The 23,024-nt window shown below is 47.4% G+C and overlaps 1 protein-coding gene across 1 annotated transcript in view; it reads right to left on the reverse strand.

The window, feature by feature from the left end:
• Positions 1-23,024, reverse strand: part of Acsbg1 (acyl-CoA synthetase bubblegum family member 1) — a 60,050-nt gene that overhangs the window by 7,886 nt on the left and 29,140 nt on the right. Inside the window, exons 3-11 of the mRNA XM_021171826.1 lie at positions 17,716-17,936; positions 17,178-17,266; positions 16,783-16,903; positions 12,140-12,220; positions 11,901-12,050; positions 11,324-11,500; positions 7,503-7,684; positions 5,353-5,583; positions 4,225-4,442 (exon numbers count right to left, since the gene is read on the reverse strand). Coding sequence (XP_021027485.1) covers positions 4,225-4,442; positions 5,353-5,583; positions 7,503-7,684; positions 11,324-11,500; positions 11,901-12,050; positions 12,140-12,220; positions 16,783-16,903; positions 17,178-17,266; positions 17,716-17,936 — 1,470 coding nt within the window. The remainder of the gene's footprint in view (positions 1-4,224; positions 4,443-5,352; positions 5,584-7,502; positions 7,685-11,323; positions 11,501-11,900; positions 12,051-12,139; positions 12,221-16,782; positions 16,904-17,177; positions 17,267-17,715; positions 17,937-23,024) is intronic.

Consider the following 23,024-nt stretch of genomic DNA (forward strand, 5'->3'; position numbering starts at 1 on the left):
GTGATGAACAGCAGTATGGAAGTGTAAGCCGAATAAACCCTTTCCTCCCCAACTTGTTTCTTGGTCATGATGTTTGTGCAGGAATAGAAACCCTGACTAAAACACCATCCAAGTGCTTACTTAACCCATCCAAGTGGTCCTGGACAGACCCTCCCTGCATCCCACAGTCCCTGTCCATTACAGGGCCCTCCTAGCTGGCATACACCACCCCTACCCTGTGCTTTCTGGCCAGGGGCTGGGCATGCTCTTCCCTATATAATCTGACCATTTTGGTCCCTGCTCTCTTGGTACCTCTGGGCCACCTGGCTGCTGTTCCTGGTTCATCTCTCCCCCCTCCCTCTTGCTTTCCCCCCTCTCCTCATATGGCACAGCTCAGTCTGGGTTTCTCCACTCTAGCTCTGCCCTCTCTCATATCTACAATAAACTATCTCCTGCAGGTACCCAGGAGCAAGCAGTCATCTCTCTCTCTCCATTCATTTGGTGCTGAAACCTGAGACCAGTCATGTCCTTTCATTCCTTTCATCCATCTTTCCTTCTTTCTTTCTTTCTTTCTTTCTTTCTTTCTTTCTTTCTTTCTTTCTTTCTTTCTTTCTTTCCCTTCCTCCCTCCCTCCCCCCCTCTCTCTCTTTACTTCCTTCCCTCCCTCCCTCCCTCCCTCTTTCCCTCCCTCTCTCTCTCTCTCTCTCTCTCTCTCTCTCTCTCTTTCTTTCTTTCTTTCTTTCTTTCTTTCTTTCTTTCTTTCTTTCTTTTTCTTTTTTTCCCATTCCGAGGAAGAGCCACCTCCCAGGACAAGATTCTGACAGATTTTCGTTCCTTGTAGACCCAAATACCCTGCATTTCCACAATCTGTAGCAGTGCGCTGCAAGCGAGGCACAGAGGAGCTCAAAAGTTTCACCTTCCCCCTAGCTCCAGCCAAACTGTGAACAAACCCATTACTTTTTAAGGAAAAAAAAGTAATGAGATAAAATTATATAAAATAAATTCACTAAATTTGAACTTTGACCCATTTGTGAGAGTGTCTCCTCTCTTGGTTATCTAATTCAAAAAGGTCACTGGCCACATTCTATGCCCAGGTCCAGCCTGATGTCAGGCCCAGAACAGAGCAAGGCAGTGCCTAGTTGTGACGAGTTCACAGAGCAGGAGCTGATGGGAACCGCAGGGTTACAGAGACAGGAAACTGTAGCCCCAGATGAGAAGCTTGTAGAGAGGTCTGACAGGCAGCGCCCAGGATGGGACAGAAGCACAGAGGCTTTGGTGACTGAGGGTGAATCAGAGTGGAGAAGGCTCAGGAGAGTCACACAAGGCCTCCCTTAAGTGGGAAGCCCCGGGTGCTCTACAGCAATGTTTTAGAATATTCAAGTGATGGAGGGCAAGCGAGTTATTGAGGGGATGAGCTGGGCAGAGGTGGAATGGAGTTCAAATGGTCAGGGTTTGTCTGGAACAGCAGAGGGCAGAGAAAAATTCCCAGAAATTCTGGGAACATGAAGAGGCAGCTCTAGCCTGGCTCATAATTCCTCTTACATGCCTCACTCTTGCCTTTCTCTGTCTGTCCCACCAACGCCTTCTATATGTGGACATGGTTAAAACCCTTTGGAAAACTAATGCGGAATGGAATTTCCTAAATCTAATCAAGAATGTCTGTAGCAAATCTATATAAAACATACTTAGCAATTAGGTAGGGAGGACAGGCCCTGGGATAGGCACGGCAGGGGAAAGTTCTCGCAGAGCAAGCCTGACGACCCAAGTTCAATTCCCCAGCCCGTGTGAAAAGCCCATGTGTAATCCAATGATCCCACAGTGAGATGGGCGGTAGAGGGAAGCATCGTCCAGAAGCTCATTGGTAGTTAGCCTAGAGTACTAGAGAGGTGAAGCAAAACCAAGAAGGTGGAAGGTGGAAACTGACTCCTGAGAGCTGCCCTCAGACCTCCACACATGGGGCATGGCTCTCATGCACTGGGGCATGCACATGCAAACAAATGGTTAAAAATTTAAGATGTTTTTTAAGACAGGCTATGCTTGGCACATGCCTTTAGTCCCAGCAGTCAATAATCCAGGGCAGGTGGGTCTCTCTCTCTGTGAGTTTGAGGCCAGCCTGGTCTATAAAGTGAGTCCCAGGACAGCCAGGGCTATACAGAGAAAAACAAAACAAAACAAAACAAAACAAAAAACAGTTGTTATTGTTGTTTTGTTTGTTCGTTCATTTGTTTTTAAATGTTGAAGATACTGCACTGAGATCAGAAAACAAAACAGGAATTGGCTCCACTACACACTGTTTTTCTTCTTTTTGTGGTTGGTGCTTGTGGTCAAACCTGGCCTATTACCATTTCTGTTCAACACTGTGAAAGAACAGGTTCTAACCTGAGCAAGAAGGCGTAGTCATGATAATGCCATATGCAGATGACATAATTTTGTCCATAGGACATTCAAAAGCACACACATGCTAGAACTTGCAGAGTGTTGGAGAGGCAGCTCAGCTCCTTGCACTCTGTGGGCAATGGCCTGGTTTCATTCCACAGAACTTCAAAAAAAATCAATAGCATCTATGCATGTGGCACAGAAACTGTGATCCAGGCACCCAGGAGGCTGAAGCAGGACTACTATGACTTATAGGGCAGCTTGGACTACCTACAAAACCCTGTTTAATAAGTGAGCAAGCAAAGACAACAGAACAAACACAAGACTCCAAGACAACCACTCTGTGAGCTCGTTAAGATCATTTGAAGCAGGGCCTGCTGGGTAATCCCAGCTATTTGGCAGGCCTAAGGCACGAGGATTCAAAATTCGAGACCAGCCTAGGCAACAGAGCATGACCCTGTCTCAAGCAAAAAGTACGTCTGGCCTATCCACCGGCCAGTGGTAGAAAGCTCGCCTAGCTGGCTCAAAGACCTATATTTAATCCTTAGAACAACAAACAAGTCATTTGACTCAAGACCAAGATATAAAAAACAAGTAATTACATTTTATATCTCAGGAATGAATAGTAAAAATTTAAATGCCATTATTGACCATAGCACATAAATAAAATTCTTAAAATGAATGGATGCAAAAACCCCACACTGAAAACTACAACACTAGTTCTGGAATGAAAAGTCAAAGACCTAAGTAAATGGAGGGGGGATGTTAGGGGGGGAGAAACTGTACTTAGGAATTGACAGACTTAACTTTGAAGGATGTACAACCTCACAAGACTGATCTATAGACTCAGCGAGATGAAAACCACCATGTAAGCCATCCTATTGCAGACACCAATACAGTGAGTCTAAATTCAAACGGGAATGCAAATGAAAGGAACGTCCAAGGTACCATGGAGGGGATGATCAGGCCACAGAATCCACAGAACCAGACACCAGCCCAGTCTAAAGCTACTCAAGGGGATACTGGTGCCTTGGGACAGAACAGTCTCAACGTTGACCGTATAGGACCACGAGAAAGGGTGTCTTTTTGGTGGGCAGCACTGCTGTGTTTTTTGAAGAAACGGGGTATCTGGATTCTTACCTTTCACCATACCATCTAAACAATACCTTCCTAAATGCTGTGACCCTTTAATACATGTTGTAGTGACTCCTGACCATAAATTACTTCCATTGTTACTTCGTAGATGTAATTTTGTTATATAAGGTACATAGATGTAATTATGTAATAAATCATAATTTAAATACCTCATATGCAGGATATTGGGACTCCAGTGAAAGGGTGGTCCTGACCCCCAAGTTGAGAACCCACTGACCTAAAAACAGGGCCTTTCCTCTCAGGGCTGGAACGCAGGCTTCTTCGTTTGTCATTATAAAAGTGAACACTAGGTGGTGGAAGAGAGCACAGTTCCCCTAGCAGCTGCCTTCTGCTCTAGAGCCTGAGTTTTACTGCTGGGCTTACTGACTAGTACAGCCCAATCCGTGGGACCGGGACCTTCTGCATTTCCGAAGGACCAGAACCTCCTTTGGCTGGAACTAGGTTGAGCAGTACCTCTGGCTATGTAAGTTCCAGAAAGGAAGTGGCACTGCCTCCTGGGGGCTGTTATCTCGGTGACCCTGAACTAGTTATCTAATCTCTCCGATCATCCTTGTTTATTTGTGACAGTACTTGCCCTGAGCTGATACTGATAGAGACATGTAGCACTCAGTGAAGGCTCAGGGTGCAGCACCGATGAACCGTGTTGGAATCAGGACTTACTTCTGCACCGATTGCTCCTCTAGTTCCCATGTGCCCCGGGACAGGGATGCTCACCTTTGAGGCGCCCGGTGATGTAGAGGAAGCCGTCAGCATCCAGGCGGCCCATGTCACCTGTATGCAGCCAGCCTTCCGAATCAATGGCCTCACAGGTTTTGTCCTCCATGTTCAGATAACCCATGAAGATAGTGCGGCCCCACAGGCAGATCTCACCGATGCCATCTTCATCCTGATTCACCAGCTTCACCCGGCAGCCGGGTACCACCCTGCCGGAGCTGGTGATAAAAGAGAGGAGGCCAGGTAAAGTCCTGAGTCAGCTCCTGAGTCTGCAAAGTCTTCACTGGTGGTTGGGGGTCCCCCCTCTCAGGATTGCTTTTCCCCGCCCTTCCTTTCTGAGTCCCGATCACTCTGGGCCCCACTCGCTCCAGTCCCTGCTCAATCCGGACCCCACCCATAGGTTTTTTTTTATTTGTTTCTCAATACAGATGGTTGTGAGCCACCATGTGGTTGCTGGGATTTGAACTCATGACTTCTGGAAGAGCAGTCAGTGCTCTTAATCACTGAGCCATCTCTCCAGCCCTCAGAACTGCTTTTTAAGACTTAAAAATAATTATATGTGTGCTCATGCATGCACACAGACACATGCAGCATCCAAAGGAGAACACTGGATTCCCTGGATCTAGAAATCCATGCAGTTAAAGAACAACCAAATATGGGTTCTGGGGATGGAACTAGAAACTCTGCGAGGGCAGTACATGCTCTTAACTGCTTAGCTATTTCTCCAGGCCGTCTTTTTCAGATTTTGGTACTACTACATATTATTATTTTAGTATCACTACTACTGCTACTACTACTACTATTATTGTTAGCATTATTATTTGTTTTGGTGTGTAAATATGCATGTGTATATGTTTGCTTGTATTATGCACACAAGTGTATGCAAGTGCACTCATGTGTGTGTGTTACTCCCACGTTTGGTGCTGCTCATGTGTGTGTGCATGTCGCTGTGGCAAAGACTGCCCCTCTAGATGTATCAGGACAAGCAAGGGGCCCAAGATGGCAGTTGACACTTGAGGCGAGGGATTCAGTGTGAAGGGGAGAGCGAGAGGAACACGTTCCCCAAGGCACCAAAGGGTGTCATCAAGGACATCTGAGCCCTCGGTGTGTCCCAACTTCAAGCCTTACCTGTAAAGCCGATAGTTGTAGGGGCTGGACATGAAGTGGGGGCCTGTGCTCTCACTGAGGCCATAGCCTGCATACAGGCGGATGTTGAGGCCCAGGAAGAAGCGCTGCGTCTCTGCTGTCATCGGAGCTGCTCCATAGAAGTTTTTCTGACACTTGGCAAAGCCCAGAGCCTGGCGGACCCTGGCTAACACTAGGTAATCCGCCAGTCTGCTGGTGAAGGGCTTCAGGTCACTGTGAGAGGGGCGTGGAGAAGAATGATCCACAGGAGGAAGAACAAAGACACTCTCGTGAGTATGCACCCAGCATGGCCGTCCAAGCTGTCCGTTTGGATGAATTGTTGTTCACGCTGAACCCTTTGTAAACATTTTGGATATTGGCCTTGTATGTAACATGAATTTGTGCAAATGTGAGTGCTCCTGATTGCATGTGGATATGTCATGAATCATGAAGTCAAACAAGCTGAGCCATCTCTCCAGACCCCTTTTTATTTATTTATTATGAGACAGTCTCATGAATTTACTTGGGCCTTGAACTTGCTCCATAGCATAAGCAGACAGACCTTAACTCTTGATTCTCCGGCCTCAGCCTCCTGAATGCTGGGATTACAAAGCAACACTCCCATGGTCACTTTTCATGTGTGTTAATGAAGCTATAGATGAACAGATATGTCCACCTCTCTCAGAGAGCTGGCACTACTATATTAGAACACCCTCCCCCATCCCTCCCCTCTTTGAAGTCACAGGTTCCGAGCCTAGAGCTTTGAGCTTGTAGGCAAGTGCTCTAACTCCAAGCTGAATCTTCGACTTGAAAGGCATTTTTATGTTGAAACGAGGCCAGATCACTACTGTGGATATCTGCGCAGCACCGTGTGGGAACTTGGAAAGGAGTCGTGAGCTGGATGTGACGGTCTATACCTATAATTCCAACACTTGGAAGGCCGTGGAAGGAGGAGCCAGATCCTTAAAGTAGCCCGGGCTACACATTAAGACTGTCTCAGAAAATAAAAAGTAGTGATAATAGGCACTCAGAAGGGACTGGAGAGAGGTCTGAGGAGTCCAATGGGCTGCTGGGAAAGCTGGAATGGCTGAGCCTGTGTCACTGAAGCCCCTTGTGCTGGTTTGAATAGGAATGGCCCCTGTTGGGCTGGAGAGATGGCTCAGCGGTTAAGAGCACTGACTGCCCTTCCAGAGGTCCTGAGTTCAATTCCCAGCAACCACATGGTAGCTCACAACCATCTGTAATGAGATCTGATGCCTTCTTCTGGTGTGTTTGAAGACAGCTACAGTGTACATGTATAAATAAAAATAAATACATAATACTTAAAAAAAAAAAAGAGTGACCCCTGTTGACTCATATGTGTGAATGCTTGGTGCATAGGAAGTGACAGTATTAGGAGGTGTGGCCTTGTTGGAGAAAATGTGTCACTGGAGGCTGGCTTTGAGGTTTCCAACGTTCAAGCCAGGCCTAATGTGGCAGTCTCCTTCCAGTGCCTGCAGATCCAGATGGAGACCTCTCAGCTCCTTCTCCAGCACCATGTCTGCCTGCACGCTGCCATGCTTCCCGCCATGATGATAACAGTCTAAACTTCTTTTTATACTTTTTTTTTTTTGTTTTTTGAGACAGGGTTTCTCTGTGTAGTCTTGGCTGTCCTGGAACTCACTCTGTAGACCAGGCTGGTCTCAAAATCAGAAATCTGCCTGCCTCTGCCTCTGCCTCCCAAGTGCTGGGATTAAAGGGATTAAACGCCTGGCTCAGTCTAAACTTCTTAAACTGTAAGTCAGCCCCAGTTAAATGTTTTCCTTTATAAAAGTGGCTGTGGTCACAGTGATTCTTTGCAGCAATAGAGGTCTTAACAAAGATAACCCTTCTAAAGCCACTACTGAGGGCAAGCAGCTGGCAAGAGCTATCTATCCTTAGTAAGATGAATTACACAGAAGAAGCAAATAAGTCCTCCCAGACAAAGCCCCTGAATGCCAGCTGTCCCCATTGTGTCTGCAATGGTATCACAGTACAAGCCCAGTTGTAAACAGGCTACAGTACAAGGTCTCCTCAGACTGAAGTCTTTTAGAACCAGGATACCTATCAGATTCTTGCTAGTTCTGTGTGTGAACTAGCCCTGTGCCTCCCCAGGCCTCCTGCCACCAACTTACTTGCTAGGGCAGGTAAGGTTCTGTTCCAAGGTGACTGACATGGCCCACAGCAGCATCTTGCGGCGGATGAAGCCAGACTGAGCGGCCACCTCCTGGATCCTTTCCATGATCTTCTCCCACACACGTGGCACTCCCATGTGGGATGTGGGCTCCACCTCCCGAAGTGTGTTCACCAGGGTCCCCTGCTCAAGGCCAGAGAGAAGCAGAGGTGGTACCAGGCCTGGAGACACAGCCTCTCAGTATAATTGTTAATGCTACACACAGATGCTCCTGTGGGCCTGTACATTCGTACTTGTGTCCAGTTTGTGTGCATGCCAGTGGCTGTGGTTCAACTGCTGCATCCCCACATCTGCTAACAGAACTTTGGCGTCCTTTGCCAACCACTGTAGCCTGATGCTTGAGAAACATCTTGATCCCTCAGACCTTTCTGCATTTGTCTAACTCAAACATGATAACCTCATTTTGCCAGGTATAGTGGTATATGTTTGCAATTTCAGCACTTAGGAGGCAGAAGCAGGAGGATGGTGAATTTGAGGCCCAGGCTGGGCACATATCAAGTTCAAAGCCAGCCTGAGCCATCTAATGAGAGCCCATCTCAAGATAAACAAACAAACAAATGAAAACAAGGGCCAGCAGGATAGTTCAGTGGGTAAGAGGGGACTATGGCCAAGCCTGACAACATGAGTTCATTCTCAGAAGCCACAAGGTGAAAGGACACACTTGACCCCTGACAGTTGTCCTCTGACCTCTACACTGTGCACTATAAACACATAAGACCTCTGCTGTATTCCATACGAATAAGAAAATAAACAAACAAACAAACAAACAAACAAATAAATAAATAAATAAAGGATGCAGTGCTTCACACCTTTAATCCCAGTACATGGGAGACAGAGACAGAGGCAGGTGGATATCTATGAGTTTAAGACCAGCCTGGTCTACAGAGTAAGTTCTAGGACAGCCAGCTAACCAATCTCTCTCTTCTCTCCTCTACACACACACACACACATACACACACACACACACACACACACACCCTTGCCTCAAAAACAAATAAATGTAATTTTAAAATTATTTAAAAGCAACACAAAGGGGCTCAGATAATGGCTCAGTCAAGAAAGCATGGGAACCCGAATTCAGCACCCACCCAAAGAGACAGTCACTGCACATGTGCCTGAAACGCCATGTTGGAGAGTAGAGCCCAGGGATTCAATAACTGAAAAATATGCCCCAAATAGGGAACTCTGGGCTCAATAGGGAGCCTTGCCTCATATAAACATCCTACATTCAGATAATGAGACACTATCATTCCATTGTTGAGAAAAATGAACTCATGAAGTTGGAAGGCAAAGGGATGGAACTAGAAAAGATCATACTGAGGGTGGTAACCCAGACCCAGAAAGACAAACGTCACGTGCTCTCTCCCATTGGAGGCTCGTGGCTCCAAGTCTTCAGATGTGAGCATACAGCCTGCAGTTACTACAGAAGGCAGGAGAGTAAAGCAGGATCATTGCCAGGACAGGGGGACAGAGAGCACAGAGAGAGAATAAGAGGGCACAAGTTAGCTGATAGCAGAGATGGGAAGGGGGGCTCTTCAGGGAAGTGGAAGGGAGGTACACACAGAAGATGAGTCAAATAACAGTAAGGACGCCTGAAAGGCCACAAGGAATCATACCATTAAAGGAAACCCACAACGCACAATTCCCCGTATGAATAAACATGTATAGTTATAATAAACTTTCCTCATCTGAATTGACAGTGCTCCATCTAAGAGCCAAAGACAATCTAACAAAACCCCCATCTTTTGCGCTATTAGCCAGGGCTGTCTAATAGACTCCTCAAACACAGCCTATTGCTATTGCCCTTGACTGACCTCCACCCCGAAATAGAAAGTAAATCCCCATTGCTGAAGACACCTCAACCTCAGAAAGAGGGCTCAGAAGCCCCTGAACTGGAACTAACCTGAATGCCCCCTCCCCGAGGGCCAGCTTTCGTGGTATCAAAGGCACCAATGCAAGCTTCCAAAGGAGGGAAGCAAAGCAACAGGCCCCACCCAGCCGTGCTGCCTAGGAACCATCTCTGCAGTCATCACAGCATCATAACACTGAGGTTCAGGAGAATCTTGTATCCTTTGATGGTAACCAAAAGCTCTATAACCGACTTAGAGCCATGTACAGGGGGTAAAACATGCTTGATCCTGGAAACCTAGCTAACTCCTCAGTATGAGTAGTGCTATCTATTAGAGGAGAGGCTGTGGCCCCTAAAGTACTAAAGCAGCATAATCCCTAACAGCAATCTACTAACATTCATCCTTATACCCATAGATAGGTGTATTTATTAAAAAATAAATGTAGCCAGGCGGTGGTGGTGCACACCTTTAATCCCAGCACTTGGGAGGCAGAGGCAGGTGGATTTCTGAGTCTGAGGTCAGCCTGGTCTACAAAGTGAGTTCCAGGACAGCCAGGGCTATACAGAGAAACCCTGTCTTGAAAAAAGAAAAAAATAATAAATGGAAAAAACCCTCATTTAAAAAACATTAATTGTAAGATTTAGAAAGATGGTTCTGTGGTTTACAATGCTTGTTGCTCTTACAAAGGAGCCAGGTTCAGTTCTCAGCAGCCACATGGCAGCTCACAAGTCCTAGCTATGACTCCAGTTCTAGCAGATCCAATGACCTCGTCTGTCTTCTGCTCTCTGAGGGTACCAGGCACATGGGTGTACACATATATGCATGCAGGAAAAAATTCATACACATAAAGTAAATATTTTTAAAAATATATCAGTAAAATATATCTGTAAGGTTGAATTTAAAATGATCAAAACTAATTTCACTTGATTTATTACAGAGAGTAGGGAGCCTGTCTCAAAAAAAGAAGACAGACGAGGTTGGAGAGATGACTCAGCCGTTAAGAGTACATGCTGCTCCTCCAGAGGACCAGAGTTCAGTTTTCCCACCCACCCACCAGGAGTCCCACAACTACCTGCCACTCCAGCCCCAGGGATCCTGTGTCCTCTCTGGTCTCCATTTATGTCATGCAAACATAAATTAAGTATTTATTTAATCTTTAATTTTTGTAATTTAAAGATGGAGAATTATAGAAGAAAGCAGCCTCTGTTGACTTCTAGCCTTCACATGGCTTGCACGCAGGTGAGCACATGAACACATAACACACACACACACACCACCACCACCAACAACAACAACAACAGCCAAACAAGTACATTCGGCCTCCTCCTTCCCCAGCAGAGTTTGTTTTAGAAATAAACATAAGACTGTCCAGGTACCAAGGCACTATGTTGGAGGATGACAGCTAAGTGGTTTCTGGGAACCTTTCCTCATGGTTAGAATAAAGATGCAAAGAGTAGATATATTTTATGAGATGGGGTACAGGGAGCTATGCCTACCCTCTGATCATCTCGTGGTCATACTCTGAGGAAGCAGTAGCTTTATAGTGTTTGGGACTGAAGAAGGCAGTTTATAAGACTTTCCCTAATTGTTCAGTCATCTAAGTCAGGGTGTGCAAATAGCTGCTGAAGCAGTGGTGGCACATGCCTTTAGTCCCAGCACTTGGGAGGCAGAGGCAGGGGATTTCTGAGTTCGAGGCCAGCCTGGTCTACAGAGTGAGTTCCAGGACAGCTACACAGAGAAACCCTGTCTCGAAAAACTGGAAAAATAAAAAAAAAAATAAAGTAAAAGAATTCTGAGCACTATGTGCACTGGAGTCAGCAACCAATGGATGCACACAGGGACCATAGATGCAAACACACACTTGGGTGTGCCCTCGCTCACACAGGGCAGGAAGTCAGGAAGACAGACTGACCTTTAGGGCATCCGGATCTGCAAAGCAGACCTGGGCTCCCCACTGGATGCCTGTCCACAGGTCGTAGATCTGGGCAGCGATGTGGCTGAGAGGCAAGTAGCTGACCACTACCTCCTGCTGCACTTCTGCTGGCTGGATGTCCCCAGCCTGACTGCCGTACCGTGCTGTCCATGTGATCTGAGGGGAAGGAAAATGGCCCCAGCAGGTCCACACCCAGTCCTTGAAGTATGTAGAGTGAGGTCTCCTTAGGGGCTTAAGCTACCTCTTAACAGGTTCTCAGAGTAGGTAGGTGCCCTCACGGGCATTTCCACAGGCTCTGGAGACTTCCAGGGACAGGCTTCCCATCTGTTCCCTTCCCTTTTCCCTCTATAGTGCTCTGTCTATACCACAAAGGGGTGGACGTTCCAACTCATCTAGCCCCTTAAACTTAGCAGCCAGAGAGGCTTCCCCAAGAGGCTACTGAGGCAGGACCACAATCCAGAGTCCCCCCATCCCACCCATCCATATGGGTATCTGTCTACAGGACCACAGCCCAGAGTCCACCCATCCCACCCATCCATCTGGGTGTCTGTCCTACATTGTCTTGACTCAGCATCACACCCTTGGGGTTTCCTGTGGTGCCCGATGTGTAGACGAGCACACAGCACTGGTTGGGCTGCTGGGTATCGATGATGGCGTCTAGGGCCTCCTCAGGCACTTCTTGCCCCAGTTCAATGAGTTCCTCCATCTGTGGCAGGGTAGGGCATAGAAGTCAGTCTGGGATAGCTGGGTAGCATAGACAGACCCCACTCATCACTCAGGGCCCGCTATTCATACCGTGTACACATTAGCCATCTTCTTTGGAGGGGGTTCTTGGTATATCACCACTGCCTTTAGATGTGGCAAGTCTTTCCAGATCTGCATTGATGGGAAAACAAATTTGGTTTTAGCAAGAAAATGGTCACATCTGGGAAAGAGCCTCATCCTATGTTAGTTTGTGACAAAGTTCTCCTGTTTCTGACCCTTGACTCCAGTGGGACATCTCTGTCCAGCATTCCCCATTATGGGAAGTTGGGTACAGTGACAGTGGGGCTCTAGTGCCTGGTTGAACAAGTCACACAGTAGAATATTAGGTTAGTGAGGATGACAAAGAGACAGAGGTACAAAGGGAATTCTAAAGTGCAATACAGAATGGCTCGTAGGAAGTATTGCTAAGTGAGTAAGACACTGTTCTTGTAGCACAGTATCTTCACCTGAGAAAGGAATACAATGTGAGCACATGTGAATAATGCATGCATGTGTGCATACTCTCGCACACATGATACACATACACACACACTTATGCACACATGACACACACACACTTGTGCACACATGACACACACACACTTGTGCACACATGACACACACACACTTGTGCACACATCACACACACACTTGTGCACACATCACACACACACACACACTTAAGCAAGAGGCATTTGCTTATGTTTGCCACAAGGGACTCAGGATGTTTAAAGCCAATTACACTGACTTTCTACAGGCAAAGAGAGAGAGCAAGCATAGGAACAAAGGGAAGGGAAAGTTTAAGTGTAACATATAATTTTGACATTGGGATCAAGTGAATATTGTAATTATTTAACAAATTCATTCATGTGGAAAAGAGAAACGATGATTCTTCAGTACTTGGGAGCAATCTGAAAGGAGTGAATTCCACAGTCAAGAGTGGAGCCTGTGCCTGTGATCTCAGCACTCTGGAGGCACAGGAGGACCACGATAACTGATGTGAAACTGATGATACAGGGATTGTCTGTTAGCATTTCTTCTAGGCTCCGCCCAACAGCTACCTAGCCAGGTAGGAGCCTGGCTTGCTATAAAAGGACTGTTTGGCTCCCTTACCCCTCTGGCCTTACACTCTCATCCCTGTCTTTCTCTCCCCCCACGCACCCCCATGTCTCTCCACATGTTCCCAGCCAGCCTCTTCCCTTCTTTCTCTCTCCTCTCTCTTTCTGTCCCTCTCTGTCCTCTTTCTTTCCCACATTCCTTCTCACAGCCCCTCCCCCCCACCCCCACTTCTCAGGCCCTCAAATAAACTTCATTTTATACCAGACCTGTCATATGGCTGGTACCTTGGGGTGGGGGTGGGGGATGCGTCAGCACAGGGCCACTAAGGCGCCCCTTCCCACCACATCATGCCACTGCGTTACAAAACATAGCAGTCTCTGCTTTCATTTCTTTGAGAATTTTCATAACACAAATTGTGTTTTAAACGTAAGGCAGGCATTTTACTGAGGTCCTAGAGGTCCTTCAACTTCTTCAGCTGTAAGATAGAAATGGTTTGTTTCCCTGACAGAAGCTTGTGGGCGGCTTTTTAAGCTGTCCAGCTTCCCCCCCCCCCAGATCCAGATATAAGCATGGGAGGGGTCAAGAGGCGGCATACCACTGGCCACAGGGCCTCGAGTGGTTTTCCTTCTTGTGAGGGCTCAACGAAACCACTGAACTAGGCCATTACATGGGTGGGGTGGAGGTTTGTTGTAAATATGAAACTGTCTCATGGCTGTCGGGTGGGGGAGAGAGAAACCAGAGGCATTTCGGGGAGTCCAAAGCTGCCATGGCTACCTGGGGGAGGGGGGCAGGTGTGTTTGCCAGTTTTAAAGAGAACAGTGTGACAGTGGAAGAGAGGGAGAAGAATCTGAAGTAGCCTGGAAATTTAGGTCAGAGGGAAGAGGAAGCATGCAGGCTGGAAGAGCCGAATGGATTTCACATACATCACAGGTAATGCTAATGTTAATATGGAGGAGAGAGCCTGGAGGTTAGCTTGGAGCTTTGATATGTGCTATATGTATATGTTAACAGGGAGCTAGATGTCCCAGTTGCCAGAGGCAGGGAAGGGAAGGCTCTTCCTGCCAGGCAGGTTCCTGAGGATTGCTGAGTATCGACTTCTATCTGCCTGCCAGCGATCCTTCTCAGTCTAGCCCGAGCTGAGCTGTTGGTTAGGACATTGTGAATGGCACTGCCATTTCAGGGGATGGGACTTAACCATTCTCCGCTGCCCTCTGTGCATGCGTGTGCACCCCACAAGTGTGCCATGCCACAGGTTGACAGCAGATGTCTTCCCTCAACCACTCTCTGACCTTTTTATCTGAGGCCTTTCAGTAAGCTTGGCCAATGAGCTGCAGGGATCTGTTTTCTTCCTTCTCTTGCACCCGTGGTTACAGGCACTTGCTGCTGTGTCTGGCTTTTCATGTGTGTGTTGATGATGTAAACTCAGGGTCTCATGCACACCTGGAAGATGCTTTACTCACTGACCGAGCAATCTCCCTGGCCACGCTGGATTGGGTCTTTTAAAACGCCATCCCTCTCTTGAGATTACAATTACATCATTTGCCCTATCCCCTTTCCTCTCACCAAACACTCCCAGAGACCCTAGCTCTCGTTCAAATTCATGACCTCTCTTTTCATTAATTATTGTCACACACACACACACACACACACACACACACTCCTAAATACATAAATACTCAGTCTCTATAATGTTACTTGTATATTATGTTTTCAGGGCTGACTATTTGGTACTGGAGAGTTGGTGTGCTCACCCCTGGGGAAGATTAACTCTCCAGCTCCCAGCATTCCATAGTTGCCTGTAGTTCTTTGTGCTGGAAAGATTTAAGAGCTAGAGGGTCAGGGTGTTCCTTGTGAGACTGTGTCTCCTAGGAGTATCAGAAGCCCCGCCCATGAAGTCTCATCATCATGACTACCTAAACGTGAGCTGAACAAGGACAACACCAAGAGGCCTGCTAACCTGAGTGATGAGGAAAGAGCACGAGGCCTCCGTTCTATGCTAGATTGGTTCCTGAACCATCAAGGCTTCAGGCCTAAGTGGGCCTTGGGGAGCCTAGCTCTGTTCTGAGTTAGGCCATAATGAGTGAGGCTCAGAAAATGACCTAATGACCTCAGTGCTTCTGAGGCTTCTGGATTATCTGAGTACTTCAAGGTCATAAAAAATCTCGGGGTGCTTTGGAAATGCTAGGAACAGATATATATCCCTGATGAGTATTCCAGTGGAGGCAAGGGAAGACACCTTCCATGGCCTCTCTGGAAACTCAGGTCCCATGGTTCTAGAAGGTTGACCAGTTGGCCCACAGACCAAGTTTGGACAAGAGGAGAAGGATGCCTGAAGAGAGAGCTCAGTCCTCCTTGTTTCAGAGTACTGGTTAGGGCCACACAATCTAAACCTATCCGTCCATTCCCAATCCTACACATTTATCCAGGCTGGACAAATGCAGATGCTCATAGTGATATACTGAAAGCCGGGCTCAAAAAAGGACCCCATAAAGAGACAGGACAATCCCTCACTATTCAAGGCAGCCACTGGAGAAACTCTTCACAGTAAAGCAGAAGGGAAATGGAGTTTCCAAAACCACTCTAAACTGGTATAAAAGCTTGTGGTTACAGGTCTTGGACTGACCAAACTCCCACAGAGTCTGAATCTAGTACAGGGTGGCCAAGTGCGAGATGCGAGGTTGAGGACCTTATTCAGCTTCACTGACAAGTTCAGGAGGGCTTGTGTAGTCACACCCTGCCAGGTCAACACTACTGTTTGAGAAATTGCTTCTTAAGTTGATGATTTAGGTACCCGCTTAGACCTGTTGGGGGTCTGGGTCCCCCTCAGCTCCTCTCCTACAGCTCTCCTGGCTCCCAGCTCTGCATTTCTTCCCGGCCTCTCTCAGGGAGGAGCCCATTTTGGCTTCTTTCCGCACTAGTACGACCTCAGCAGGCCTGGACGCTGGAAGCTTCCTGGAGGTCTCTCTGTGAGCTAGTGATTCTTAGTCAGCACTCACAGCCTCACCTGAGGGAGCGATGTTAAACAATGAGGGAACCCTCCCCTGTTTAGGAGCTCCCACTGGGGGTCTCACCCATGGCCTGGGCCTGCCCTACGGAGGATTTCTACAGCCAAGTGAGAACTACAAGCTCCAGCTTGCTTCTTCTTGGCTTAAGAGACTTTTCCAGCAGAGATGAGGGGAGGCATCTACCATGGTCTCTCTGGAGACCCAGGTTCTCCAGAAGAAGGCTGAGCACCTGACCCTCAGAAGCTAATGAGTGGCTGTGGTCTAGGGCACATTTCCAGCAAGTAAAGTAAGCCACAGAGAGGCCCCATGTCCACATCCCTCCCTTTAGGTAAGACCCTGTCCAGAGGAAAAGCCATGTTAGATAATGGGCTGGCCAGAAGTATGAGTGAAAAGTGCTATTACCCACTTAACTTCCACCCCTGTCCCTGTCCTGTCTGCCCCTCTCTTTCTGTATGTGAGTGTGTGTGTGTGTCCCCGCACAGGTGCATGTGCATGCATGCATGTTGTATGTTCACATGGGCTGTAGGAATAAGATTGCTGGGTGGCAGGTAGAGTATCCATCCCACTCTAGAGTAGATGTCCAGCTTCTAACCACATCTAACCACATGCTCACTCTTCTTCCCACCAAACCTTCAGGATCTTTTCCAGCTGCTTCTGTGTGTCAACCACGATGACATTGGCTCGGCAGTCATGAGAGATGTACTGGCAGGCCTCTGGGGAGCTGGTGGTGTAGATGCCAGTGACAATGCCCCTACATGTCCAAGAAAATCATATCAGAGGCAGAGGAACCACACACACACACACACACACACACACACACACACACACAGCCTCCATCCTCGGGGAGCTTCAGAGGTCTTAAGGTAGAGCCTTTAGTCATCTCAACAGGCAGGGATGGGGAAAAGCAGGCCCAGAAGGCCCTAGGGGAGATACGGGATGCTAGGGAGAGGCAGAGGGCTCACGAGGTCAGATAATAACCCTCTCTGCATTTTCTGCCCATCACCAACCCCTGCTTAGTCACTCACCCTGCGAACACTGTGCCCACTGCAGAGAAGAACCACTCTGGAGAGTTGAAGCCGAGGATCGCCACGCTGTGGGCACGCTCTAGGCCGAGCTCCAGGCCAAAGGCAGATAGGCAGGTCAGCTACACAGAAGGGTAGAAAGGGCCTCCCCCTCACCTCCCACCTTTGTCTTGCTCTCCACTAGACTGCAGAGACCCCACCAGGTCCACCTCAGATTCTACCAGCTGAAGAACCTCCTGGGGAGTCCGTTTCTGGCAGCCCCGTTGATCCTTTCTATGGTTTTCTAGGGAGCCCTAACTACTAGGTTTCCCAGCCTTGCTGGAAGGTGGCCTGTGATAAAGGCTCCATAAATGTAAACTTCTTAGCATAGGACCCAGATATAGTGTTAGCCCATCTGGTGGTGTCAGACTTTACAATGGTGGTTTCTAGGGACCTTGCCTGATGGGGAGTTGGGGAGGAGGCCTTTGAGAGCTAAAGCTAGAAAGTGAGTCGGGGGTTGGGAGTGGGGGACGGGAAGGGATGTAGCGTGATGGGCTCCTACCTTCAAGAAGCCTTTGGCTACTTTGCGTGCAATCAGGTAGTACTGGTAGTAAGAGATACGCTCCCACTTGTCCTTGCACTTGAAGCCCAGAGCACTGAGGTTCCCGTACTTATCTAGGGCCTCGTAGAACATCTGGTGCACGGTATAGGGACGCTGAGTACAGAAAGGTTCCAGGCGCAGGCGCACTCTCCCATCTGCCCGGGTTGTCCATAGTGCTTCCTCTGCAAGAAAGATGGCCACAGTCTAGTCAAACCTACCTACCTGGGTTGTCTTCAGAGAATCCAGTTCTGACCTGGGCAGAGCTTCCATGCTTGCTGCTACTGCCACTGCCTCTACAACAGAATCTTGAGAGCTAGCGGGCCAGCCAGGCCTGGGATGGGCTGGAAGGCTACTTGGCCTTGGAAGATGAGCAAGGCTCTGGGATACATCAGGAAAGGGAAGAGGAGACAGAAACAGGCCTTTTTCTGCTTCTATCCAGTTAGAGCTTGCTTGCCAAGGATGAGGACAGGCAGAAGCAAAGCTCTGATTAGCTCACAAGAATAAAACTATCTCTGGGCTCAGAGCTTCTCAGGCTCCTGCCGGCAGGTGGGGACAGATCCAGTTGGTCAGAAAGTCAAGGCTTTGGAGGGGACTGAAAAGCAACAGGCCTAAGATCCCTAATCAGCTGAGCCTGGGTTCGAAGACCCGACAGCCAAAGTCTAGATGTCCAGCCATGCCACAGCCTTCTCTTTTCCATCTTCGGGGTGTGGACTGAGACAGGCTTATGTTACAGATGAACAGCCGGGGCCCAGACCACTTCACTCACTTTCTCCATGTCACACAGCAAGGATGAGGCCAAGTCAGGACTTGAACTCATACTCACCTGATGTTTTATCCCACACTTTGGGACACTGTGTGTGGTGGGCAGAAACAGAACCAGGAGGCATCCTCCTGTTGGCTGAACTACTGAACGTGTGAGTTGAGACAAACACTACAGCCTGAATCTGCTTCCTCAGAGGGAAGGTGCAGTGTTTGTCACTGAGTATGGGGATTAGAAGAAATGTATAGATGAGGAAGACTCGGGTACTCAATAAATGCACATTCTCCTCCATTTTCCTGTTTGTACAGGAAGTTTGCTTGGGTATTGTCTTATAGACCTTTTTGGCCTGTTTGCTTGTTTGTTTTCAGAGTCTTTAAAGGCTAACCTCAAATTTACAATCTTCCTGCCTCTACCTTTCAAGTACTGGGATGATAGGTATAAGCCACCATTCTGGCTGGGATACTCCCCGGGACCAGGATGATCATTCTAAAAGAGTGAGCACAAGTTGGTAGAGAGTGAGCTGTCCAGGACCCCTGAGGCTTCACTGCTGCCTGCTTGCCAGACACATTCCATCACACCTCCCAGAAGTCAATTTCCTCATACTGCTAGCTAACCTCAGGCTGGCATCAACAGGGTATCTTGCCTCTGATCCTATATGAGTTAAACAAACAGACCAGGTGCCCTTCTTAGATACGTTCTTAGACTGCAAATAGATTTTGAAGGTGGTAGAAAGAGGGAAAGTTCCTGACTCTGAGGCAGAAGAACAGGCCCAGGCCCAGTCAGAAGGAAATGTGAGGAGGCCAGGGACATGGCAGCCTGAGAGAAATACAAGCTAGGCCAGGGGAGGGCACCAGAGAGAAGGCTTTCCTGTGAATCTGTATCGAGTCCTACCCTGCAGCCCCAGGTCAGCAGCCCCAGTCTCCAACCCTCCCTTTTACAGATTCCATCCACTAACCAGAAAGCTGGAGGAGGGATTAGAGAGTCAGGGTAACTTGAGTTCCAAACCTTGACCCTGTCACTCTCTAATGTGACCCTAAGAAGTTATCTTTTTCTTGGATGTACTGTAATCATGGAAGGTAGGGGGGGTCAGTCAGGACAGAGAAGCTGGATGCTCAGGCAGTGCTGGTGGGAACGAAGGCAGTGGTATAGCCCTATTGGGAGATGGGAGACAGCTTATCTCTTATCTCTGAGACAGTTTCTCAGAGAGTCACTACAGGACCTGGCATTGGGGCATCTAGGTATCCATACAAGACAAACAAAAACATGTATCCCCACAAATGTCTGTATGTGGATGTTTATAGCAATATTATCTCTCAGCCCAAGAGGGGAAAGGACTCCAACATCCACAGACAGGTGACTAAAGGCTTGCTGTCTTGATGTAAGTGATCTATACAATGGGATCCATTTCTACCATAAGAAGGAGCAAAGTACTGATTCTGATTTGAACATGGAGACAGCTCAAACCATGTTCAGTGAAAGAAGCCAGATGAAAAAGACCATGCATCTTGTGAATTCAGTTATGAGAAGTATCCAGGAAAAGATTGGTTGGTTGCCTATAACAGGAATGGGAACATCCATAAGAAGAAATCTTTTGGGGTTGATGAAATATTCTAAAAGTGAATTATAGCGATGATTACATAGCTCTGAAATTTTCTAAAAAATCATTAGATTGGACCTGGCAAGATGCTCAGTAGATAAAGGTACTTGCCTAGTCATCTGAGTTCCATTCCTACCACCAACACAGTAAGGCAAAGAATTGACTCCTGCAAGTTGCCCTTCACCTGTATAGCATGGTACCTTTACGTGTCCAACCCACAAACACATAATAAATAAGCAAACTTAGGGGCTGGAGAAATGGCTCAGTGGTTAAGAGCACTGACTGCTCTTCCAGAGATCCTGAGTTCAAAGGGGGTAGCGTGCTGATCTAGCAACCACATGGTGGCTCATAACCATCTATAGTGAGATTTGGTGCCCTCTTCTGGCAGGTAGTTATTGGGGTTTTTTTGTTGTTGTTGTTTTTCGAGACAGGGTTTCTCTGTATAGCCCTGGTTGTCCTGGAACTCACTTTGTAGACCAGGCTTGCCTCGAACTCAGAAATCCACCTGCCTCTGTCTCCCAAGTGCTGGGATTAAAGGCGTGCGCCACCACCGCCCGGCCTGGCAGGTAGTTATACATGCAGGCAGAACACTGTAAATTTTTAAAAATGGTAAAATAAATAAGTAAAGTAAAAAAATTTGGGGGGGGTTGCATACTTAGAATAGGTGAATTAAATTGTCTATAAACTATACCTTAGTGAAGTATTATTTTGCCTCTAAAATAATGAGAAAAATGAATGAGAGGAGGGCTGGGGATGTAGCAAGGGGGGTAGAGTGCTTATCTAGCCTGCACAAAGCCCTGGATTCAGTCTCCAGCACTAGATAAACTAAGTGTGGCCGTACATGCCTATAGAACCAGCACTTAAGACGTGGAGTCAGCAGGATCAGGAGTTCAAGCTCGTCCTGAGACACATAGCGAGTTTGAAGGCAACTTGGGCTACATGAGAATCTGTCTCAAAAAAAAGGGGGGGAGGAGGAGGAGGAGGAGGAGGAGGGGAGGGAAGGAGGAGGAGGAGGAGGGGAGGGAAGGAGGAAGAGGGGAGGGGAGGAGGAGGAGGAGGAGGAGGAGGAGGGAGATTGACCTTCCAAACTGAGCAAGAACCAAGAAGCCAGTGTGCTTAGTGTGTGTAGAGCTGAACACCTAGTTGCTGTCCTAAGGGACAGAATCTTTTGATGGCTTAGCCTAGAGAAAGTGGTTTCCTCTTCCTATGGTCTCTTGCAGAAGCTCACGGCCCACTGCACCTGTTCTGCTAGCTGCCAAGACGGGCAGAGGTAAATTTCAGTCCTGTGATCCATCACTAAAGCCTCCCTCAAGCCAAGACTTCCTTCTGCTTTTTCTCCATGGACTGGAGATTGAAACCAGGTGCTTGTGCATGCTAGGGCAAGGGCTCTGCTGCTATGCTGCATCTCCAGCCCAGACCAAGAGGCTTACTGCTAAACAGTGATACTTCTTGTTTTGATAACAAAAATGGAATACTTCCCGTAAGAAATATGAAATGGGTCAGAAGCCTGGGCTGTGAACGTGGGTGGCCTTCTTACCCAAACATAGCAGAAAGGACTTGTTTTTTATTTGGCTGTTGTCACAGTCGCATTGTTTTTTGGTCTTGTGTACTGCTGGGGATGCACCCTGCACAGCAGTCTACACTGAGCCACAAACACAGCTCATCAGTGCTGTTGGTGTGTATTCAAAAAGAAACACGGCGGGAGAGGGGAAGACCACGCCATCTGAGAGATAACCAAGGAGGGAAGAGTCAAAATGCCCATGAAACTTCTGTGGCTCATGTGTCAGCATCATAATCAATAATGCACAACAATAAATAATAAATGAATGAGGGCCCAGGGACTTGCTGTGGAACCTACAACACAACCACCATTTCCACAAAGAAATGATGGATTTCTCTTGCTCCCTTAGACATGGGGTTTCCACGTGGACCCTCAGTTTCTTTGCCTTTGATGGAGACCCTGAACAGTGTGATATGTCCCTAGTCTGAGAAAAGCTACAACTTTGAGAAAGGACAGTCACTAACAACATGTCTGTTTGAAAATGGCTGAGCTGGCTCTGTGCTCTCAGCACAAAAAATTTAGTCTGTGATGTAGTGTGTATGTTAACAGTCCCAATTTAGCCATTTCACACTATAATACTCCATCATAAGTGCATGGTTTTTAATTTGTCAATTAAAAATATTTAAGGGCGAAATCTATAATGCAAGGACAATACCTGTGCCCCCAAGCCTCTGTTAGACAGCTAAGAGAAGTCAGGGGCTGCTGTTGAGGAAATGGAAGCATGAGCTGGACAGAAAAGGCCATTGCTACTCAGCGGTGGCACCTGCTGCCCAGTAGGTGTGTTGTGGATCAAATGAGAATGTCCCCTCAGGCCCAAGAGCTTGAATACTTGGTCCCCAGTTGGTGGAACTGTGTGGGAAGGATTAAGGGCTGTGGCTTTGTTGGAGGAGGTGTGTCACTGGAGTTGTTTGGAGGTTTCAAAAAGGCCTCAACCATCTCCAGTCAGCTCTCTTTCTTCCTCATGCTTGCAGATTGAGACATGAGCTCTCAGCTGCTGCTTCAGCACCATGCCTTCCTGCCTGCCTGCCTGCCTGCCTGAATGCCTGCCTGCCTGCCTCCTGTCATGCTTCATGCTGTCACGATGCTCATGGATTCTAACCCTATGGAACCATGAGCCCAAAATTAAATACTGTCTTTTATAAGTTACTTTGGTCATGGTGTCTTATCTTAGAAATAAAAGCAACTAAGACAAATGGAGACCAAGAGTTATCAGAAGTCTGAATATATGTGTATAGTCAGACTTATTATATATAATATAATATATAATATATAATATATAATGTATAATATGTAATGTGTAATATATAATATATTATAATATGTAATAAATATAATAAAATAATATAATATAA

The sequence above is a fragment of the Mus caroli genome, chromosome 9, assembly GCF_900094665.2.
Source record: "Mus caroli chromosome 9, CAROLI_EIJ_v1.1, whole genome shotgun sequence".
In the NCBI taxonomy this organism is placed as follows: domain Eukaryota; kingdom Metazoa; phylum Chordata; class Mammalia; order Rodentia; family Muridae; genus Mus; species Mus caroli.